The sequence below is a fragment of the Coptis chinensis genome, chromosome 2 (genome assembly GCF_015680905.1).
Source record: "Coptis chinensis isolate HL-2020 chromosome 2, ASM1568090v1, whole genome shotgun sequence".
NCBI classification, from domain to species: Eukaryota; Viridiplantae; Streptophyta; class Magnoliopsida; order Ranunculales; family Ranunculaceae; genus Coptis; species Coptis chinensis.
In genome coordinates, this window is record NC_141457.1 from 94,444,616 (window position 1) to 94,467,383 (window position 22,768).

Below are 22,768 nucleotides of genomic sequence, written 5' to 3' on the forward strand. Positions count from 1 at the left end.
TATGTTGCCATCCTGATCCTTTGTGCTCCTTGACATTTAACATTGTTATATGCAGCATCAAAGTAAACCTTGATCCAGGAATCAGTAAACTCATTAGGGAAATCAGGAGCATGTACAATCTCCCTATTTTCTATCTTGAAAGCTTCCACATTAATGTTCCAAGTGGAATAAGTATTCCTCCATATGGTAGACATTGAACTCGGCACATGCTCAAATCTGATACCATTCCTATGTTTCCAGATTTCATAAAGCAATACTATACAGTAAAGACCTATTTGTCGCAAATCTTCATACTCATCGGGTTAGCCATTTCGTAAAAAATTCGATCCATTGCTTACTTTCGAATAATTATGAGCTTCTATTCCTCGACAATGGCGGTTGATGCAAACTATACTTTCTTAATCCATTCACAATCAAAGAATAAGTGATAATCAGTTTCAAAAGCTTTAAAACATAAACAACAAGTTCTATCTCCTTTAAAGGCTTTTGATGATATTTTTCACAGGAAGGAAGATAATGGAAGTAAAGTTTCCAAATGAAAAGTTGAATACTAGCTTCAACTTTAAGGTTCAGTTGTTTTTTGACTACTTTAGTATTGAAGGATGAAGATTGGGCTGTGAATGAGTCTCTACAGATGTTGTGGTAGGCCGACTTAACAGTGAAAATACCATTCCTAGATCCTAGCCAAATGAGGTTGTCAGATACAACATTAGGTCTAATGTGTATAAGACTAATGAGATTTTTTATGTGAATTGGAAACAACTCTCCAATCCTATTCAAATTCCAAGTACTAGACTCTGGAAGGGTGATGTGGTTCACAGTGAGAGAATGAAGGTTGGGATCTTGGTTTTTGAAATCTTCAAGTGTAAAGGGACAGCCATTAACAATGATCCAAGGATCATTATATAAAGAAACATTTTTGCCATCACCTACAGCCCATATAGAGTAATCAGTGACAACCTTAAGATTCTTACATAAACCCCTCCAGAAATAAGAACACTCTGAGGGCAGATTCTTCACATCTTTAAGCTTCCACTATTTAGAGTATGTGGATTTAAAAAAAGATGCCCATAGAGACTCCTGGTTCTGCAACAGTTTCCAGCTGAGTTTATCAAGCATTGCTGAGTTCATAAATCTTGCCTTTCTAAAGCCCACTCCACCTAGGGCTTTTGGGGTACACAACTTATCCTAATTAGCTGTATAGAAAGCTTTCTGGTCTTTAACACCATTCCACCAAAAGTTCCTAGCCAACTGATCAAGTTTATCACAGATTTTCATAGGAATATGGTAAGTACTCATAGTGTAAACTGGTATGGATTGAGCCACAGTTTTCACCAAGACACCTCTGCTTGCTTGTGATAAGACTTTGGCTTTCTAGCCAGTTATCTTTTTTTGAACCTTATCAATCAAGAACTCAAAATTTTCACTCTTCTTGCTAGTCAGAACTATAGGCACTCCCAAGTATTTTTCATTTTCACTGAAGTCCTTCACATTCCAATGCTGCTTTAAAAATCTTTGATGATCATGATGCACATTAGAGCTGAAATATGCACTCGACTTCTCCCAGTTTACTGCCTGACCTGATGTTTCACAATATTTTACTATAACTTGTCTCATCCTTTTAGATTCCTCTAGAGTTGCCTTGCAGAAGATTAGTAAATCATCTGCATAGAGAAGATGAGTGATGGGGATGGCCCCTCTCTTGACTTTAATCCCATGAATATTTCCCAAACTCTCCTCTTGAAGAAAAAGCCTAGACAAGGCTTCAGATGCAATAATGAAGAGATGCACTGTTGAGATGTCACCCTGTCTCAAACCTCTGAAAGGGAAAATTTTCTTCAAAGGGGAACCATTTAAAAGAATTATATGATACTGTTGAGATGCACTGATTAATTAGTCTTCTACTCCTACTTGAGAAGCCCAATCTCTCTAGGACTTGATCTATGAAGCACCATTCCAGCCTATCAAAGGCTTTAGCTATATCTAATTTCACAGCCATCCAACCCTACTTCTTTTTCTTCATTTTCTTCATGTTATGAAAGATTTCATTTGTCATGGAAGTATTATCACCAATTGCCCTTCCTTTGATGAAAGCAGCCTGATGGGGAGAGATGATTTTGTGTAGAAGAGGTTTTAATCTACACAATGATTTTTGAGATGATTTTATAAATGAAATTGCTTAGACTAATGGGTCTAAACTTTGACATATGCTCAGGATTGGTAATTTTTGGAATGAGGGTAATGAATGTTTCATTGAGGGTGAGGGGTAACATTCCAAAGATGAAGAAGTTATGAATTGTTTCAATAACAGTTGGAGAGATAATGGACCAGTATTGCTTGAAGAAAACACCCTGAAAACGATCTGGTCCAGGTGCTTTCAGACTACCTAGACTATTCACAACAATCTATATTTCCTTTGGAGAAGGTAGAGCTGTGAGAAAATGATTCTCTCTTTTTTTTTTTTTTTGCTAAATAGGATTGAAATTCATTAATGAGAAAAACAGAAAAGAAAAAACTATACAGTGTTGTGTTGGAGAGTAAGGGGTGCTAAACTCCTACATCACCAGTGCACACTCAAGTAAATCTATAGTAGATTTCGTCTGGTACCTCCCATTTATAGACCCATGGGGTCTACCATCACATATGTAATCAGCATCGGTACCTAATTCTACTCCAAAATTTACTTTATCGCAGTAAAATTCACCTCTCGCCAAGTACTAGTGATAGTACAAAAGGTCAATTTGGTCTGCAATTCTCTCCATCTTTGCTTCAACCGCCATGGAATTTTACCGAGTTGAATGTCATTCTTGCTGCCCTTGAATCGATTCGACCCAAATGGATGCTCGACCTTTACCGACTGCAATCTCCATGCCTTCAAGTATAGCGAGACACTTTCGCCATGTAGTTTGTTGCAATGCCAATGTTTCTACTGTAGACAAAGATAAACTCACCATTTGAGTTTCTACCAACAAAGACCAACACCACTTCTCCGAGATTGTTCTTTGCGGCTCCATCCTCAGATTGACCTTAGTCACATTTGCATTAGGCAAAATCCATCTACATGGCATAATCGTGGAGCATTTCTTGTTTTACCATCAATTCCCCAGTTATGAAGAACGTCCCTTGTCTTGTGGCTTGTCAGTAGCTATTGGAAAGAGAGGCGTTTGAGAATCGCCTTCTTACAAAACTCTTGCAAAACCGAGACTACTTTGAGAGTTCTCATGAAAAATTTTGTTTCTGTTTTTCCACAACGCCACCATACCCCCTAGTATAATGGAGCTATTGAAAAGATTAAGGATATTTGATTTGGTGGAGGATTTTCTAAAGTGTAAAGGCTTGTAAAGTAATCATTTATGGTTTTTCCAACCTCATCTCTCCCATTCTTCCAACATAAGTCATCATCTCTGATCTTAGAGATATTATTCTTCCTCTTTCTAAAAATCATAGAAAGATGAAAAAATTTCGTGTTCTTCCCTCCTTCAACCCAATTATACCCTGCTTTCTGCTGCCAAAAACTCTCTTCCATTTCATACAGGGTTTTTGAGTTCAAATTTCTAACTCGATCTCTCTGCTTATAATAATCTTCAGTGCAATCCAAACTTAAACATGTTTCCAAATCTTTCTTGACTTTCTTAATCCTATAGAAAATATCACCAAACACTTTCTTATTCCACTTAATGAGCTTTTTCCTAGTGTTGGCGATCCTTCTATTAAAATTACAACCAGGTGCATAATCTCTTGATGACCACCCTTATTCAACAATGCCTTGACATCTAGGGTCTTTCAACCACATATCATAAAATCTGAAAGGTTTCTTGAGAGATGGTTCTTCATGAGTTAAATTAATAACTAAGGATAGATGAACAGATGTGGAATTGGCCATAGTTTTTACAGAAACTTCAGGGAACAAGGCTAACCACTCAGTTGTGGCCAAAGCTCGATCGAGCCTTTCCAGGATATGACTTTTAAACGTTCTTTTATTACACCAAGTAAATTTGGGACCCTTAAAACCCAACTCAATAAACAAACCTATGTCATTAACAAAATCATTAAAATCTAACATGCATTTGTTCATGACACTATTACCCCCAATTTTTTCCTGGAGAAATTATTGCATTAAAATCTCCAAAAAGTAACCACGGTCCTAGAATATTCCTGGAATATAGGGGGATAGAGTTCTGATTTCATCCCACACTATTTTCCTTCTATGCATAACAGGGTCACTATAAACAAAGGTAAAATACCAATCAGAAGTAATAGCCAGGTTAGATACTTTACCAGTAATATGGTTAGGCGTTGCTCTCACGATTTCCAATTGCAACTCCTCCTTCCAAAAGACTGCTAGACCACCCTTTAAACCCAAAGCTGGAATAACACAGCTTCCTTTGAACTTTAGCTTCTTCAAAATGTTTCCCATTCTCTTCTCGTTTGCCTTTGTTTCAGAAAGACATACTACGTCTGGCTCGTGTTCACAGACGAGGTCATTTAGATTCTGAATTGTCGTGGTGGAACCCATACCTCGACAGTTCCAGGATGTAGGATTTTATCGATATCTCATGCATGATTCCTATGATATATACAATTACGTTATACCACATGCATAAAATAGCGCAGCGGAAACAGAAGATCGTACCTTGGTCACAGCTTTCAATTTGAAGTTCCAAGCTTTGATCTACAGGAGAAGATGTTCTTGACACACTCAAGATCTTCTTCTTCTTAACTTTGCTTGAGTCAAGTTCCAACCACGAACGGGAAGCAACCTTTTTTTTCACGAACCAAGAACCAAGAACTGACAATGGCTAGGGAGGATACCACCTATGGAATCTCCACAAATTACTGGCTTCTACTTTAGAAAATGTTGGAGGCTGCCATTAAAGGAGAGAGAGCTTTTCTTGTTGTTCAGATGATTAATATGTGAGAGGTGGGGGGTCTATTTATAGAGGTTCCCACCTCCTCAATATTGGATAGGATAGAGTCCAATACTCATCTAATATCAGATAGGATAGAGTCATATACTCATCTAATATCAGATAGGATAGAGTTATATACTTATCTAATATCTGATAGGATAGAGTCCTATACTCATCTAATATCAGATAGGATAGAGTCATATACTCATCTAATATCTGATAGGATAGAATCCTTATCTTGGTGGGCGTCTATCCAACCTTTATTTCCAACATCTCCCACTCGCCCACAACGGCGAAGAAGGTTTCTAAGAGAAGCATTTAAGTAGAATGCTTAGCCATTTGTGTGTCTCACACGCAAAATGGTTCGTGTGACCCCCTAGCACACGTATCATGATATCTCGTGAAGTAGCAAGTCGCAATGAAAAGCGACCGCGATTGATCTACCATGAAAGTGATCTTAAAGAAGATGAATCCAAAACCTAATATCCGGAGAGTGTGTGTATACCCCAAGATCTGTTTGTTTCATCACTTTGACAAATAGCACTCATCCCTATGAGTCCACACCATAAAGTCAAAAACGTATCACATGATTCAGAATTATCATCAATTGTCCCGCCGGTAGAATCCGGTGATTGTGTGATAAACCTTCAGTTCTTTTACCCTTTGCACGCAAAGTCATTGTCGTCGAGTTCTACCAACTTCCCAAAGATGCATCCAAACCTTTTAGTAAGAGCTTGTGGGGAGCAAACCAAAGTTACGAGTAGTCCTCTTATTTTCTTGACAAGGTCAAAAGTTCAAGGAGGGTACCATTCGATATGTTTTAAACAAAAATATATCAATAGAGCTCACATAGCAAGAATTTTAGGGATATTTCTTTTCTTGCTCTCGTGTGGTCAACTATACACATGTTGTGTGAAAACATGTCATGGCAAGAGTATCTAATTTGTTTACTCAACAATAGATATCTGTATGTCCACTCATACCATGCAAGTGTTGTCATCCCTAATGACAATTCCAAGGATACTATGCTCCCACTTGGCAACAACCGCTTGTAGGTTTAGATGTAATCTTCCCTATGAAGCCTCGTTTCTTCTTATCCAATTATAAGAAGGGGCATGACTCGACACTAGGTCCACCCTTCCTATAAGGTTTAGTGACTTGTCAAGCTAAACTCCCATTTTAAAATGGAAGTGACTGCTCATGTGAGTGAACCAAATCAACCCTACTCTTGACATACATATGAGATGATAAACAAAGATAATGAGAATGCAATCGATCCGGAAAGAATGCACTTTTATTCATTAAACCATCAAAGTGTTCTTAACATAATCACATCCTCTTTAACCCAAGCATTTTTACATGTGCAAGGAAGAGTTCCTTTGGAATAGGTTTGGTCGAGTGGATCCGCGAACCATCCGATCATGGATATATGTTGTAGAACCACTTTCTTTTTCGATATCATTTGTCGTGACGTAGTGGTATTTTAACTCTATATGCTTGGTTCTTCCATGGTACTTTGGATCTTTAGCATATGCAAGAGCGTCATGTTTGTCGATCGATGTGAACCCGGTTCGCTCTTGAGAACACCGACAAGTGTTTGATGAATCGTCGAGCCACACGACCTCACAGTATGGCAGCAAATATGCATCTGATATACTTCGGCTTCCATAGTTGAAAGTGCTATGGAAGTTTGCTTCTTCTTTGCTCCAGATATAGCACCTCCATTCATTATGTAGGTATATCCCCGGTTGACTTCCTCTCACCAAGGTCTCTCGACCCGGTCGGCATGGAGTACCCAATCGAACAAGATCTTTCCCTTGGTAGACAAGTGAGTAGTCCACGGTGCCTTTAGATACCTCATTATCTTCTTGACGACCTTCCAATTAATGCGACCCGAGGATTTGTTTGGAACCTTGATACTAACCCAATGCATAGCGGATGTCCGGCCTTGTACACAACATTGCATACATAAGGCTTCCGACCGCGGCCAGTATGGTACATTTTTCATAGCCCGAAGTTTGAGGGATTCTTGGGAGACATTTTAGAACTCAAAACTCTCCTAGACTTCTTGGGGAGATCCACTTGCTTACAATCACCATGTTGAATCTTTCCAAAACCTTCTTGATATATGTCTCCCCGAGACAAAGATAACAAAAAAGCGTTTGGGCCGATCCACGAAGTTATTTTAACTCCTAAGACATAACTTGCTTCACCCATGTCCTTCATTTCAAGTTTAATGACAACCACTCCTTAGTGGAATTTATCAATGCCTTATTGTTACCTGCTAACAAAATGTCATCCACATATAGAGATAGAATCACAAAACCATTTTTTAGATGTCTTGACATATCGCTTGATGGTCCTCATTTACCATTTCTCAATTTGTCTTGAAGCATTGCTTCATGGAATCTCAGATTCCAATTGTCTAGAGGCCTGTTTTAAACCATATATGGATCTGTTCGGTTTACACACTTTGTGTTCCCCCACTTGATTGAAAAACCCGTTGGGTTGATCCATATAGATTTCCTCTTGTAATTCTCCATTGAGAAAAGCAGTTTTGACATCCATCTGGTAAAGCTCTAAATCTACAAGAGTAACAAGATGAGTGGTAAGTTTGAGAATGAGGATGTTAGTGAAGCAAGTCTTGCTTCCGGCTTCGATGGGGATGATGTAAGTCTTTTCGGTTCTACACAAGACGCGACCACATGACCGATCGTGGATTCTTGATTCCGGGTGTTCCTACCACATGTGTCCAAATAGAAAGTGGTTTGCTACCTATGAGAACTTGAGTGGAGGTTCCGTTTTGATGGGCAATGACGTTGCTTGTAAGACGGTTGGGATTGGAACTATACGGGTCAAGATGTATGATGGTGTAGTGAGGACTTTAACCGATGTGAGGCATGTTCCTGAGTTAAAGAAGAACCTTATTTTTCTTGGTACCTTGGATTCCAAAGGCCACAATTTTGTGGGAAATGGTGGAGTCCTAAAGATCCTTAGTGGCTATTTAGTCATTATGAAGGGTCAAAGACATGGAAACTTGTATACTTTGTTGGGTAGTACAGTGATAGGTGATGTAGCAGTGGGTACATGTAGTGATGATTCTGAGTGCACAAAATTGTGGCATATGCGCCTTGGGCATATGAGCCAAAAGGGATTGTCTGAGTTGTGCAAGCGAGAGCTACTGAAAGACTTGGATAAACCAAGTATGGAATTCTGCGAGCATTGTGTCTATGGCAAGCAGTGCAGAGTCAAGTTCGGTACAAGCAAGCACAAGACGAGAGGCATCCTAAATTATGTGCATACGGATGTTTGGGGACCTTCTAGAGTGGCTTCAAAGGGAGGTAACCGGTATTATGTCTCTTTCATCGATGATTATACACGCTATGTGTGGGTATATATCTTGAAGTCCAAGGATGAAGTTTTCGAGACATTTAAGAAGTGGAAGGCAGTGGTTGAGAATCGCACAGATAGGAAGGTGAAGACTCTACGATCTGACAATGGTACTGAGTATACCTATAGGCCTTTCCAAGAGTTTTGTGCGCAACAGGGAATTGCCAAACAATTTGGACCCGATGAGGGCACGCCCGCACAAAAAATGGGTTAGCAGAGGGAATGAATCGCGACGCCGCTTGAAAAGCTAGGTGTTTGCTTTCCAATGCCAATCTTGGCAAAAAGTTCCTCGGGCGATGCAGCGGGCCATGGCGTGTTACTTGTATAATAGATCACCGGTTTCGGCGATAGACTGCAAAACACCTTATGAGGTGTGGACAGGGAAACCAGCTGATTATGGTACTTTGCGAGTGTTTGGATCTAGTGCTTACTACCACATGAATGATAGTAATTTTGATTCTAAAGCTAAGAAAGCAATATTCTTGGGCTATGCAAAGGGAGGAAAGGGATACGGATTGTGGTGTCTAGAGAACCACAAGTTCCTGGTTAGTAGTGAGGTTACCTTTGATGAGACTTCGGTGCTACTTTTTAGCAGGCCGGAGAAGGCTGGAAATAGTGGTGATTCTATACAATCTCAAGTGATTGAGATAAAAGCGTCTGAGGATGCTAAAGAGAGTGAGGTTCTTAGTGAAAGAACTATTCAACAAGAAGTAGAGTTACAACAACTGAAAGCAAAGAAGCTTTGGCTAGATCAAAGCTAAAGAGAAGTGTGAAACAAGTTATGAAGTACGGGCATGATAAGCCCGGTGAAGCATTATGGTCAACCGGACTTCGGTTGCCTTCTGCTGACTGAATATTGAAGATGATGAGCGGATAGCTTCAAGGAAGCCGCTAGAGATGCTCATTCTGAGATTGGTCGGTGGATATCACAGAAAATGGTGGAGGCTCGTGACAAGTTTTGTACTTGGGAATTTGTTTCATTGCTTCAAGGGGCAAAAGGGTTTTTGGGGTTGTAGAAGATTCTCTATGGAGTTGAGTTCCAACATTGGTTGGAGGTACTCCACAAATGGTGGAGGCTCATGCATTGTTGATTGATGCCTTTTCAGTAGCATGGCCCTTTGTGGGCGTGATTGTTCTTTGTGAGCATGACTCTGCGGAAGATAGCTCTTTGTGAGCAAGACACTCTTTGTGAGCATGACACTCTTTGTGGGTGGCTCTTTGTGAGCAAGACACTCTTTGTGGGTGGCCCTTTTGTGGGCATGACGTGCTCTTCGGGGCATGACTCTTTGTGGGTGGCTCTTCGTGAGCAAGACACTCTTTGTGGGTGGCTCTTTGTGAGCATGACACTCTCGGGTGGCTCTTCGTGAGCAAGTTCGATGGATCGCGAAGTTATGGATGGATGTATTATTCTTTGGATGTGTTCGGGCGATTTTATGTGTTAAAACCTCACCGAGGTGGAGAATGTAGAAAAAGGGCATTTTTTTCTCTTTCATGTCTAGAAGCACCTGCGCCTCCGATGGGCGACCTTCCAAGTGTTTTGCGCACCGCTTTACGATGAAATGCCGACCAGCTCCAACCAAATTCAAATTTCGAAATTCACTATTTCGAAAGTTTTTCTGAAATAGTATAAAAATAGGTTTTTTCTGTAGAAACAAAATCTAACCAAAAAAAGAGAGAAAGAGAGAGATTGTAAGAGAGAAATTCTTAGTGAGTTGAGTGTTCATTCTTTGTGAGTGAATTGAGAGCTCTTGTAATCTGTTACTCTGGACATCTAGTAAAGTTTGGATCTCGCCAGTGTGGAAGTAGGCAAATTGCCGAACCACGATATATCCTTGTCTTATGGTTGGTTCTCTTTTGCATTATTATCTTTACTTTATATGCTTGTTAAATTGTAAGATTAATGAGAAGCGTTGGGATAGTATTTGGAGAGTGTTGAAGTCTTGTCTAGTGTGAAGGATCGATCTTTGTGTAAAATTGATCCGTTTGTTGTGGGTAACATTGTTTCCGCAGTCATTTATTCACAACACTGAAAATAGATTATGCGCGCTGTTAATTAGATTGGTAAAAGGAATGTACGGGATGAAAGATGCAACTTCGCATGATAGCTATATTAATGAAAACTGGCCAGACCAGGAGATCAAGCTGAAGAAGAAGACCAGCAATGGCAGGCTGTTGCTCCATAGGAGCCATCTGGAGGTACACAAGAAAGGTGTGCATAGTACTAAATGATCCTTCGTCTTTGATTATCTGTAAAATCTGGTTAGAGATTGTCCTCCTACAATATACCCAGAAAACAATGTATTTAGTATATATTTGACAATTAGGGTCATCAGAAAACTTAACAAAACCTAACCAAGCATGCGTTTAAAACTTATAAGAACCTTACAAGTGTTAAATTTTCTATGCTGCCGCCAGGCATTATTTGCCTGCTGTATAGTAGAGAATGTGTTGATTCCAGAAATTTTGGTTAAGATACTTTTGCCTCGAGAAATACCAAGATGTACCACTCCCTTCTTTTCTTAGAAGCAAAGCCGTATTAAAATCTTGGAGTACCGTTCTAGTTAAAAATACCAATGGTATTTGTGATTGTTTTAAAAGGGGTTTGAGGCGCGCGCCTAAAGACGTCCAGTAAGGCGTTTACGCACTGGAAGCCTACGCTTCAATGTATGACGAATGTTCCTGAAGGGCTGAGGTGTTCTTGAAGCCTACGCCTCCATTGCAAAATTTTAGATCATAACTTTGTTTTTTTATTGGGGGGTTAACGAGCATTACCCCCAGTAAATAAGCCAATTAGGATTCCCCCAATAGAGAAATTAGGGTCTCTCTCTCCCCAAATTCACACAAAAAAAAAACACAGTCAATCCAATTTGATTTTTTTTTTAGTGTATTGGCCTATTGGAAAAGGGGAAATATCCTAATTTCCCATCTAGAGAGAATCCTAATTGGCATCTAGTGGGGTAATACTAGTTAACAGTTAGTTTTTTTTTTTTTTTTTTTTTTTTTTTTCAGGTTTTTCTTTTGAAATTTAATGTAAGTAAACGTCAACTTTAAATTAAAGACCATTAATACTGAGTAGTTGATAATGCTCCAGTGACCCACGTCGGCCCCCTTTTTTTCTCTCATACTGACACATCAGATTTTATATAAAAAAAAGAATTCTACGCCCTTTTTTGCCGATTTCAATTGTTCGTAGCCCAAAATAGTTAAAAACCTATCTCTATACTCTTTTTTCAATTATACAAAACACTCCCAACTCTTAAAAAAAATAAATAAATAAATAAAAAATCATCTCTTCAAACCCTCTCTTATTCTTCTTCCCAAATTAAACTAGAAAATTGTTCAAGATGACCCCTTTCTCAGAATATCCTCCTGTGAAGTGTTGTTAATGACCCTGGCAGATGAACCACCGCATTTAGAAGATGCAAAAGACAAAAAGTTCTCAAAGCATTTCAAACAGATGATTGCGATGTGTTTAGTAAAAGATCCATCAAAACAACCTTTTGCAAAGACGCTTTTGAAGCATGCTTTTTAGGAACTGCAAGTCCAATAGCGAGCACTTTTGAAGAAGACACGCCCTCTTTTTACTATTGTTCGCGATAAATAGTAATAACCCAAAATAGATAACCATTCCCCTTCGTCAAACCCCCAAAAGAGTTGAATCCTCTTCCCTCTTCCATCATTACTACAGTCGGTGGACTCTTTTCTCTCTCACACATCAAGCCCTCACAACCAACCAGGTATACTTCTCTCTCCCGCTATAAGATCTATCTCATCATTTCATTACTTCAATTTCTAATCAAATTATTGTTTTTTGTTGTGAGTAGAATAATTGGTGGTGATGGGGGCTTCAAATTTTGTTGAGAAAGAGAATGGTTAGTTTAAAATCATGCCGTTGATTATCTAAGAAAAAAAACCTTTATTAGTGTAACAGACCGAATATAATGAAAGGTTCTTTTCAGTGATCTGTTAGAATCTTAGATAATGTTTTTTTGTAGAGGAATTCTAGATAATTATGGCTGCAGTTTGCAACAGTTTTTTCGCACTATGCAACAGTTTGCAATAAAACAAGCAATAACGTAGTACTATTCATTTTTTTAATAGCTATCTAACTAATTATAAGCGCTATGAATCCTATAATCTCAAAGAAAAAAACTTAATTTAAGTGATATAGAGTGTATGTGATAGTTATCTAACGAATTAAAAGTGGTATGAAGTGAGCATCAGTACTTCAGTTCAACACATAAGGCAAAATTTGCTTGCACGATAGAAACATTTCCAACTAAATGATTTAGTTAGTGCAATCCGAAAATTAGATATAAACTCTAATGTCCTGTGTCCACATCGGTGGGAACAATTGTCCCTAACTCCATATTGTTAGGATTTAGGAGTAGTAAGTGTAAATGGGTGATAGCTTTTGTAAAAGAGTCTACATCTTCATTATTGGCGTACTTTTATTTTACAACCTAAGAGACTAGTAGAATCAATGTACCAAATAAACTAACCGTCTTCACATTTTGTAAGTACTTAACTTTTAAACTTTCTTTAATCAATCAATGTCCGATCCTCTCATGTCTTGCAAAATAGAGTATAAGAATTGTTAACTTGAAATCGCAAGTTTATGAATAAATGATGTATCACAAAGTTTGGTTCACTTTATTGATTTTTTTTTGTTCACTTTTAATTTGTACGACTTAGAAGTTAGAACTTTATACTTGCATAATAGGAAAATTTTCAGAATTAAGAAAATGTCATGGGCGCTCGAGGCTTACGCGCTCGGCCCTCGGGTCATGGGCATGCCAAACTCCTCGCCCTACGATTTCGCGTGTTAAAACATTTTGTCCTACCTTAAGAATAAAGGCATGCTATACTTGAGAAGAGAATACATGTATACCTGTTCAAGCAAACGAGCTCAGAGAGAAAATCAATGCATATACCCCTGACACAATCATCACCAGAATGAAACAGTTCAAGGACAGGGGCCAACTGAACTCTGCTTGCAATCAAATTTCTGGAACTTCTATCTGTGCGCATACAACATAAGAGTATGGACACAACAGATCGCCTTGCCTCAAACCGATCCAGGCACTTGATTAAATATGGAAGTCCATTGGTGGAAATGACGCCCAATGCATTGAGTGATCGGCTGTTTTCATCACCCCCTATCAAAATTTGTTCAAGTAATGCTACTGCAGCATCCTTGGGATTCATGACCAATTGAAAATCATCCAACTCCTCGGTTCTGTTCAAGATCACTTGGACAAGGGATGGTACAAGGTCATGTACAGAAAGCTGAGCATATGAAGGTCTTAGCTGATAAATTAGAACAACGGCCTCAGCAAGACCATTTTTCAGAAGAGCGGCCAGGCAATCAAAATCAGAATCTACGCTGGTGAGAGTTTCACCTACTCTTTCGTCTGCAAATATAAGATCAGATAGAACATAGACGGATGTCCTAAGGACTTCCCTGTTGACAGAAGCCAATAGTATTTCGGCAAACCCATTTACTACTGTTGGTTTGGATAGAAGGGAATGGAGGCCTGGATCACCCTTTGAGTCCTTCCATGCCCTAGCTATTTTCAAAACGGCTGCTTCACATGTAAAACTTGTTTAATAGTATTTAGAGGATCTTGAATCATAGATTATTTCACATTATATAAAGAATGTAAATAATGAATCAATGAAAATTGTACCTTGATCCATTGCAAGAGTGATGTCTTGAATCCAATAGCAAAGCACCGTTTCTCTTCCAAACCTATATATTTTTTATTGTGTTAATTGTTGTAGTGTGAAAAATGGGGTTTCTACACTATTATATAAAGGATGGAGAGAGGACGGTGGTTACACTCTTATTCTTCAAGTCTTTTTATCTCCCTTTCCCATAAAAAGTGAAATAGAAAAAGTAACTTTCTTCTCTTAATTAGCCAATGTAATTAAGGCATGAGTAAATAGGATATTTACTTAGAAGTAACCCACACATCAATTTAGAAACCAAAAGTCTATAAAGTTTTGACTTATTGACCATTTTATGGAGGATATGATATAGTGGTCTTTGGAATATTATATCATATCTTACATCACATTCTTGCAAGTCCTCTGAAGTACAGAGGCATGAAGTGTATGGTTTTATCCCATTTATAATTGCCTCCGCCGCAGCCTGCGTTATCACACTAGTTGGAGACATCGAGACCACTGCTTGTCTTCCATTTGCAAATCTGTTGCTCTTTTTGATGATGCAGTGATCTACAAGCGGAGGAGTTGGACGACTATATGCGCTTGATATATATGACTCTAGTTGAGGTTCTCTAGAAGAGGTGCTGCTGATTGAAGCTCTCGGAGTTTCAGAGTATGAAAACTCTTGGGCAATATCAGGATACTGATCTCTCCATGAGGTTATTAGTCTCTTCAGAACATAATTGGTTTTGGGTAGTGCATTTGCAGAGAGAGGCTGGCGGGTAATGGGGCATGTCGTGTTTCCCCTTTGCAGCCATTCTTGAATTGCTTTCCTTTCATATGTTTGACCAGTTTCGAGAGTGACCGGATCACTCAAAAGCTGGCTTGTTATGGGACAAATATAATCCTTTGGTGATCGATTGAGAGGGGTCAACTTCCCTGACGATGGGAAGGAAGTGCTGCTCTGGCTTCCTTCATCTTCACTTTCATTATGATAACTGAAGAATCAAAAGAACATGTATTGCTGATGAGGAATCACTCATACTTCAAATTTGATAAAAGTACAGAGAAGTATTACTTAACATGTAAATATGCAACTTTGAAACTTGTGTGATCAAACTCTAACCTATTCTCTAGTATCTGTGTGTTATTTCCAAAACTTGAAGTCCTTCCAAAACTGGAATTCTTTCTGCAACTTTTCTTCCGTTCCTGGAGATGTGAAAGATTAAGGCTAAAGAAGACAGAAAAAAAAGAAGCACAAATTGAAGATCTCATGACTATGTTGGTGGCCCGTGGACACATTAGTGCTCAAACTAACTACACCATAGATAAGTCCTCAAATTAGGATTGCTAAATATGATTGTGGGTGGGACTCACTGTCGTTTCGCAGTCAGAATCTGCTGGACTGATGCTTGAATCATTTAGCAACTGAGGCGTTACAGGCAACGAAGCAGAAACAGTAGTAGTTATACGTTCAGATAAAAGGCGCAAGAGGGGTTCGGAATCCCTTCTACATTGCAGAGATGGGCTTGGAGTTGAAGCTTTTGGTGTTTTAGGGGATACTATAGGAGGAGAGAAAAGTGGAGGTGAATGTATCCTATCCTTCTTGTCTGATTGTTTTACTTTTGTTCTACTTCCAACACCTTCGTTCATTTTCATGTTATTTGGAGGTGCTTTGAGTGTTTTAGCTTCAGACTCCTTATCATCATCCCTATATTCAGAGCCAAAATTGCGTTCATTTTCCTCAGGTGAGCACATCTACATTGATAAATAAGAGAATATTTACACATTTTTGCATCAAATAGCCTAGAAAGGAGCAAAAGAAAAATGATTCCAATTACTTCACGCTTAAAAGAAACTACTTTAATGTTCAAACGACAAATTCAACATTACTTTAGGACTCCATTTGGCAGATTCCTCCAGCTCTTCAATAGGGCTTGGAATTGTGTTTGGTCTGCTTGTCAAGAGAGCCAAAAGTCATTAGCTCAAGGGAAAAGGAACATTCGATAAAACATAAATCTCAATCTTATTAAGGGGCTCAGAGTATCAAAAGCTCAATCAAAAACTCAAGATTGAAGAGTACTAACCTGCAACAATCTTTTTCATCACCTTTATTCAGAAATGGAGAAAAGCCAGCACTCTTGGGCAAGATAGGCCCGAATTTCACGAAATCTGGAATGGACCGACCAGGGCCGGCTCAAGGGTGGATGTGGCCTTAGGCGACGATCCAAAGTGAGGCCTTTTTTTTCGAGTTCATTGACAAGTTTTTTTTTTTTATTCTAACATTTCATATCCAATTCATACAAACACCATAAATCAATTGATTTCACAGTCTCAATACATTCACAAATAATTCTAATAAAAGACAAGTATTGATGAGCAATAGCTTTAAAGAATAAAGCAGCAACAAGCTCAGCTAGACATATGCTTTATATTTCTAACAATCAAAGCACATAAAAACAACAAACTACCTCCTTGATCTCGTCTGGCCCATCATCCCACATGTCAAAGGTCCACAAAGTGAGGTTATCTCTCAAGAGCTGCAGAATTAAAGTGTTGTCCTTGTATGACTCCTCCCTAGGGTATCTAGCTCCACAATTGCTTCTTTACGTTCAGTACCAATTTTAAACTCAACGAGATAACGATGGTAATCACCCATCATTTTGAGATAAAAGACTTTCGAATCATTTAAAGTCTACTGAACATACAACAACACAACTGCAAAATGGAAAAAAGAAACATATCATAGCACTAGTAGTAAAACAGAAGAGGGAAATAAATATGAACCAACCCAAGCAAATCAAGGCATCATTTAAAGTTTATTTTTCTCACCTTTTGAGCTGAAAAGACATCAATTAAATTATCATAGTCAAGTTTTTCAAACATATTTTTTTCAATAGATAACATGGCTAAACCATTAAGTCTTTCTTGTGACATAGTGGATCTCAAGTAAGATTTTATCAATTTTAGTTTTGAAAAGCTCCTTTCACCGTATAAATGATTCCATGTATCGTCAATAATATTCTATATGCTATGCAAGCATTCGGAAAACAATTAATTCTTTGAAAAAAACTTAAAGCCTCAATAGGCAAATTAATTTTAGTTTGTAAAACCTCTTTCGCAATGTTTAACTCATGAAACAAATCTAGGCCATTAATATCATAAACCATATCATGTCTTAAAGAACTTTCAAGATTTAGACAATATTTTTTCAAACTAGTCTCATCCAATGCTTTCAACTTCTTTAAATCATACAAAAAACCAAATACATCTTCATACATTTGAAATTGTTCAAACCTAGTTTTAATGGAAGAAAGAGCTCGATCAATTATATATAGAAAAAAATCAATTCTAAAAGCTTCTTCTCACGATTTTGTTGCCTCATCATTGTCATTTTCATCAAATTGTTTTTCCCTACTGAATTTTACGTTTTTCACGAAATACGTGTTCTACTTCCATTTCAAGTGCAATCTCTTTTTAGCTGAAATCATAGCGAAAGTAAAACCATTTTCCCTATATTTTTCAAAAATGAAATAAGACCCTTTAATCGAGCTATAGCAATATCAATTTGCATGTCTTTAGATTGCAAGCTTTTTCAAAACAGAATTAACAAAACAAATAATATATCATACCAAATGATCATGCCCAATTAAACTCAAAGTTTTCAAGTTCATAAGTTGCTAGACACTCAGCTTCACTTTTTGTTTTAGGATCTTCACTAGTTTTTGCTAATTGCAATAAAGCATTTCTTAACTGAGGAGCTTGGTATTTTATTGCTTTAACACTATTAACACGACTTTCCCATCGTGTTGGAGACCATGACTTAAGTGTGAAGCCTGGTACATTGTCTTTTCCTAAATTTTCTTCTAAGATTTTCCAACGCTTTGTCAAAGAAGAGAAAATTGTATAAATACGTTGCAGAACTCCGAAAAATGAAATTGCTTTTGGACAAGAGTTACCCATATCACAAAGCACTAGATTAAGACTGTGACAACCACAAGGCGTATACAATGCTCTAGGATTTACTTCTAATATTCTTTTTTGTACTCCTCGTTCTTTCCCCTTCATATTAGCTCCATTATCATAGCCTTGTCCTCTTACATCATTAATATCGAGCTCAAGATTCTTTATTGCATTTGTAAGTTCATCAAAAAGTCCTTTCCCTGATGTATCATCTACTACTAAAAATTCTAAAAAGTGTTCTTCAACTTTTATCGGGATTGATGAAATATCCACACACCGTAGCACAAGAGACATCTGTTCTTGATGGCTTACATCAGGAGTACAATCAAGGATTACTGAAAAGTACTTTGCTTCTTTAACTTTTTTAACTATCATAGTTTTAACCTCAAGTGCCAATAGACTTATCAATTCATTTTGTATATTGTGACCAAGATAATGAGTATGAATTTCACCATGTTGAAAACGACGAATATGTTCTTTTATTACACGATCAAACTCTGCAATCATTTCAATCATGCCTAAAAAATCTCCATTATTTTCTTCATAAAGCTTCTTGTTTGTACCACAGAAAGCCAAGTTGTTTGTTGCAAGAGTTTTCACTAAGGCAATAATTCTCAATAGCACACCTCTCCAATGTTGCCTCTCTATTTCAATTTGCTCTTGTACCTTTTTATCAATTGTTTTACTTTTTTTCAATCTCTCTTTTAAATCTGCCCAAGCAATCATACAGTTAACGTGTTCCGTATTTAACTCATGTCTTTGGAGACTACTACTAATATTTTTCCAATCTTTACTTTCTTTACTAGCTAATTGACTCATGCTACTGTTAGAACTAAACAATTTGCAACAAAAACAAAACACTTTATCTAAGTCTTTTGAGTAGACAAGCCATGTCCTCTCAGGCGTGCCTCGACTATTTGGTTTTTGAGCGTAATGTACTGCGGAAAAATGCCTAGCATTCTCATCTTTAGGATAATTAAAACCAGACTCCTCCCTAATTGGAGCTCTTTCAACCAAAAAATCTTTTAAGTTTGTACTAACATTTTCCCAGTGCTTTGGATCATATATATTTGAAGGTCCAAATTCTAAATTGTCATTAAGACCTTCATTTTCTTCAGGAATATGTGAACTATGCATTTCATTATCAGTAATATTTTCATCTCCATCAATTTGTTCCGGTCTTTTTTATTATTTTTCTAATTTGTGTTAAATTGCTTGGTGGCTCATTTGCTAACTCTTCAAGAGAACTAGTTGTCACATTTTCTTTTAGTTTTAGTGACATACTTAATAAGAGCCCCCTTTGCATTGAATCAATTCTTCTTCTTTTCTCTTTTTTTTGAGTTTGGTATATCCAATCAAATTTTCTTGACATACTTACAATAAAAGGGCATCAAAAAAAAAAACAAACAAAAAGAACAAAAAATCACCTGATTTTTACTGAGAAAATTAGCGCCCTTTTAATATTTTTAGTGTGTAACTCTGTCAATAGGCGCCAAAATGCAAAAAATTTCTGAAATTGACAACAGAGAATAATATGTAAATAATAGATTCATATCAAAAAAGAAATTATCAATTTCACATTAAAGAGTATAAATTGATTTACCTTCCAAATACAAAAGTATTAAATACCAATTTGTGAGATTGTGAGAATGTGATTTTAAGATATCAATGGTTGGGAGTGAAATATGGAAGTAGTGAGAGAGAGAGTGTTGAGAAAGAGATAATTGATATAGAAATTGGTAAATTTGTCTTTAATTAACTTAGAAGAAGTAGGAAAGGCGCCATAGAATGTGGAGATTTTGCATTAACCGTGATATTTTCCATTTTCATTTATTCTTTCCAGTTAAGAGGTCTAACTAGATGAGGACACTCCCACAAAAAATTAGACTACTATGCGTTTCTAGCCATCAGATTTGTCATATAGTTTTGAGATACAAATTATGTAGTGGACCACTAGATATTATTTCCTTTAAACCAATTCAATTCCCGAAATTTAGTGCGGTGGGGAGAATTGGAGGAAACAAATAGACGACATTGCCCTTTTTTGTGTTTTGTTTGCCTTTTAAAAAAATGGTAATATCAAACATGTACAAGGAGAAAAAATGAAATTTTGAGGCCTTCCAAATCTGAGGCCTTAGGGGGCCGCCTAAGTCGCCTAATAGATGAGCCGGCACTGGGACCGACTAACCTCATGCAACGGTGTCATAGGTGGCTCAGCAATTGGAAGCATCGGAGCCACCTTCTTGCTTACTGTGGCATCAGAGTTCATGCAATCCTTGTAGTATTTCGCGTATAGCTTGGTGTTATCATCCAAAGATTGTCCGTAAACCTGCTCCAATTTTTGTAGCTTCTCTGCTTGATCAGGCCTCATAGAAAAGATTATGGACTCATTGAAGAACTGATCGAAATCAGCTGTAAAGGACAAGTCATTAGAATCAGGTATCACTTCCATCACAAGCCTATGTCTTGACTCGAAAAGTACCATCCGACAATAGAGCTCATGTGTGGAAGAAACATAGTTTTCCATAGCTCAGGAGCAAAGTCGATCCTTGAGAAAAATGGATCAACAATAAACATCTCAAGAATGTGAAGAACAGAATTCCTGACATTGTTTCGCAGTTTCCAAAGGAATGCGAGGTAGAGGTGAGACCAAGCAGAAAGGTAAAAGTTAGGTACTCCAGCTGTTTTCTGCCTAGAGTTCAACATTGCACACACCTGCAACATTTTCTCTGCGTAGTCTAACCTAGCAAGCTTTGTTTCAACATTAGATGTGTTGATCGCTTCTTCTAGAGCATCAATTCCCCAGTCCAAATTAGCCAGGACTGCCTGGTCAGAATAACGAACTTCACCATCCCTACCACAGCCATCTTCAGCTGCTAGTCTCTCTGCACATTGTTCTTTATGTAAGAGTCTTTGTTCCTTGTTGATCAACCTGTCTTGAATGAAACTTCCTACTGCTGCAATCAAGGGCTTCACAATGTCCTTCTGGTCCATGGAGATCTTGTAGTGCCCAGCCATGTTTGTTCCAACTAGTGAAAACCAAATCCCTCAACTAGCATACAAAATTAAGTCTATATAAGATTCTTGGGTAAAATTAACTCGTTCAATAGTTTATATGAACACCGCTAGTTGCAAATAATCTGAAGATAAATAAGTAGTCTAAAGCTATCTCTAATATCAGTATTTTAAAGTTTGAAAGATGAACTTAAAACCTAGACTCAGAACGAATATAGTGATGGACAAGAAAACTGAAAATTCGTTTAAGTTGAGACTTGAGAATCAAGAAAATTTCGTTCAACTAGCACCAAAGTGAATATTAGTCTATAGCTCGCTTTCAAACAAGAAATTACTAGATCGAATATCAGCGCGATTAGGCTGAATTCCTAAGAGCTAAATAAGCACTAAAGTAATAGTGTAAACGAAGGCAAAGAATAAAAAACAGAATATCCATCTTGACATTGAATTCAAATGAAATACTAAAAAATTCAATTATCTTGAAGAAACAGAACAGCAAGAAGTTATTTTATCCAGAATCTCTTGTTCATAAAAAGAATAAACTCAATGTAAACACTTGAGCTTATAATTCAAATACGACTCACTTTGTTGAAGACATAATATCCCGAAGCGCTATTAAATATTTAAAGTGTATAAGACGCGTCGATAAATGATGAAAACTTTCTAACCAAGTTATTTAATATCGGAAATGGTTTGGTGGAGAAAATTGTACATATTTCTTGGTCATTGTCCACAGAGAAAGAATGATAGAGAGAGAAGATGCCGGCTTAGATGAGAGAGAGATTAAATTGCCGGCTAAAGCTGTTGATTGCTTAGGTGATGATCTAAGCAAAAGCGTGGACTAATAATCATTGATTTGAATGGAATTAGTTTATTAATCGTTGTATTATTATAGTGGATTGGTGGGAAAGTGAAATATTTTTGCCAAGTGTTAGAGAAAATGACTGCATTGCCCCATCCCTATGGTTTTGGCGGGAGCTGTCTGTTTTGTTGGATGTGTGTATATTTATTGAGATCCATCACATTTCATCAAAAGACTTACCCCACTATTTATATGTCAGTGTAGAAGATCCGGTCTAAAAACTTAAAAGTTAATTTTCACCCGTAAGAATTTTTACCCAAAAAAAAGTGTCCCATTATCCGAATGTATCAGAAGCCAAACTGTATCTATGTTGTATGTGCAAGAATTTTTTTTTGCAGCCAAAATGTGAATATATTATATATAATAATAAGGTTACAAACTAGGGGTTAAGCACTATGCAGGCTGGATTAAGTTCCCACTTTGAAACCAAAATATAAATTCCATGAAGGTGATAAAGCCTTCATTCTAATGTCCAAACCATGTGTATTTCCAGTAAAAGTAAATTATTTATATCTTGCTGGAATTTTCCTTGCCCTGGGTGGAAGAGGAGTCAGATCCACATCTTTCCCCTTTGTCTTGCTTTCTTTCTCCTTTTGAAACCGCCATGGTTCATCACCATCCCGTGAGTTATCCTCGCCATCAACATGCTCCTGTGACATCCATACAGGCTTATACTTTTTCATTGCTATCTTCTGCCATGGTTCTTTACCATCCTCGGCATTGTCATCATCATCTGCGAGGTCAGCCCAATTAACCGATCTTAGCAGTGAATTTGCCTCATTCAATAATTTGAGCCTGTTTCCATCTCCAGTAGTGGAAGAACATTGATCTGCGTATCTTGTAAATGAAGAAGAATAGGAGTCTACTCTACTATTCGGGCTCTCAACTGCAGTGCCTTTATCTATATCAGGAGGGGATGCTAAGTTAGGAGCTCTGTTGAGAGTTGGAAACATCTCAA

The 22,768-nt window shown here is 37.6% G+C and overlaps 1 protein-coding gene across 1 annotated transcript; it reads right to left on the reverse strand.

Annotated features, from left to right (window-relative positions):
- Positions 1 to 10,313: 10,313 nt before the first annotated feature.
- Positions 10,314 to 21,777, reverse strand: LOC147519171 (putative E3 ubiquitin-protein ligase LIN-2). The gene is given in 11 exon segments (XM_086594077.1): positions 10,314 to 10,575; positions 13,192 to 13,896; positions 14,381 to 14,968; positions 15,097 to 15,179; positions 15,348 to 15,728; positions 15,864 to 15,924; positions 16,058 to 16,166; positions 17,930 to 18,643; positions 20,106 to 20,409; positions 20,412 to 20,985; positions 21,533 to 21,777. Coding segments are annotated over 10 exon segments (3,711 nt in total). The 5' UTR covers positions 20,952 to 20,985; positions 21,533 to 21,777; the 3' UTR covers positions 10,314 to 10,349.
- Between the last annotated feature and the right edge of the window lie 991 nt (positions 21,778 to 22,768).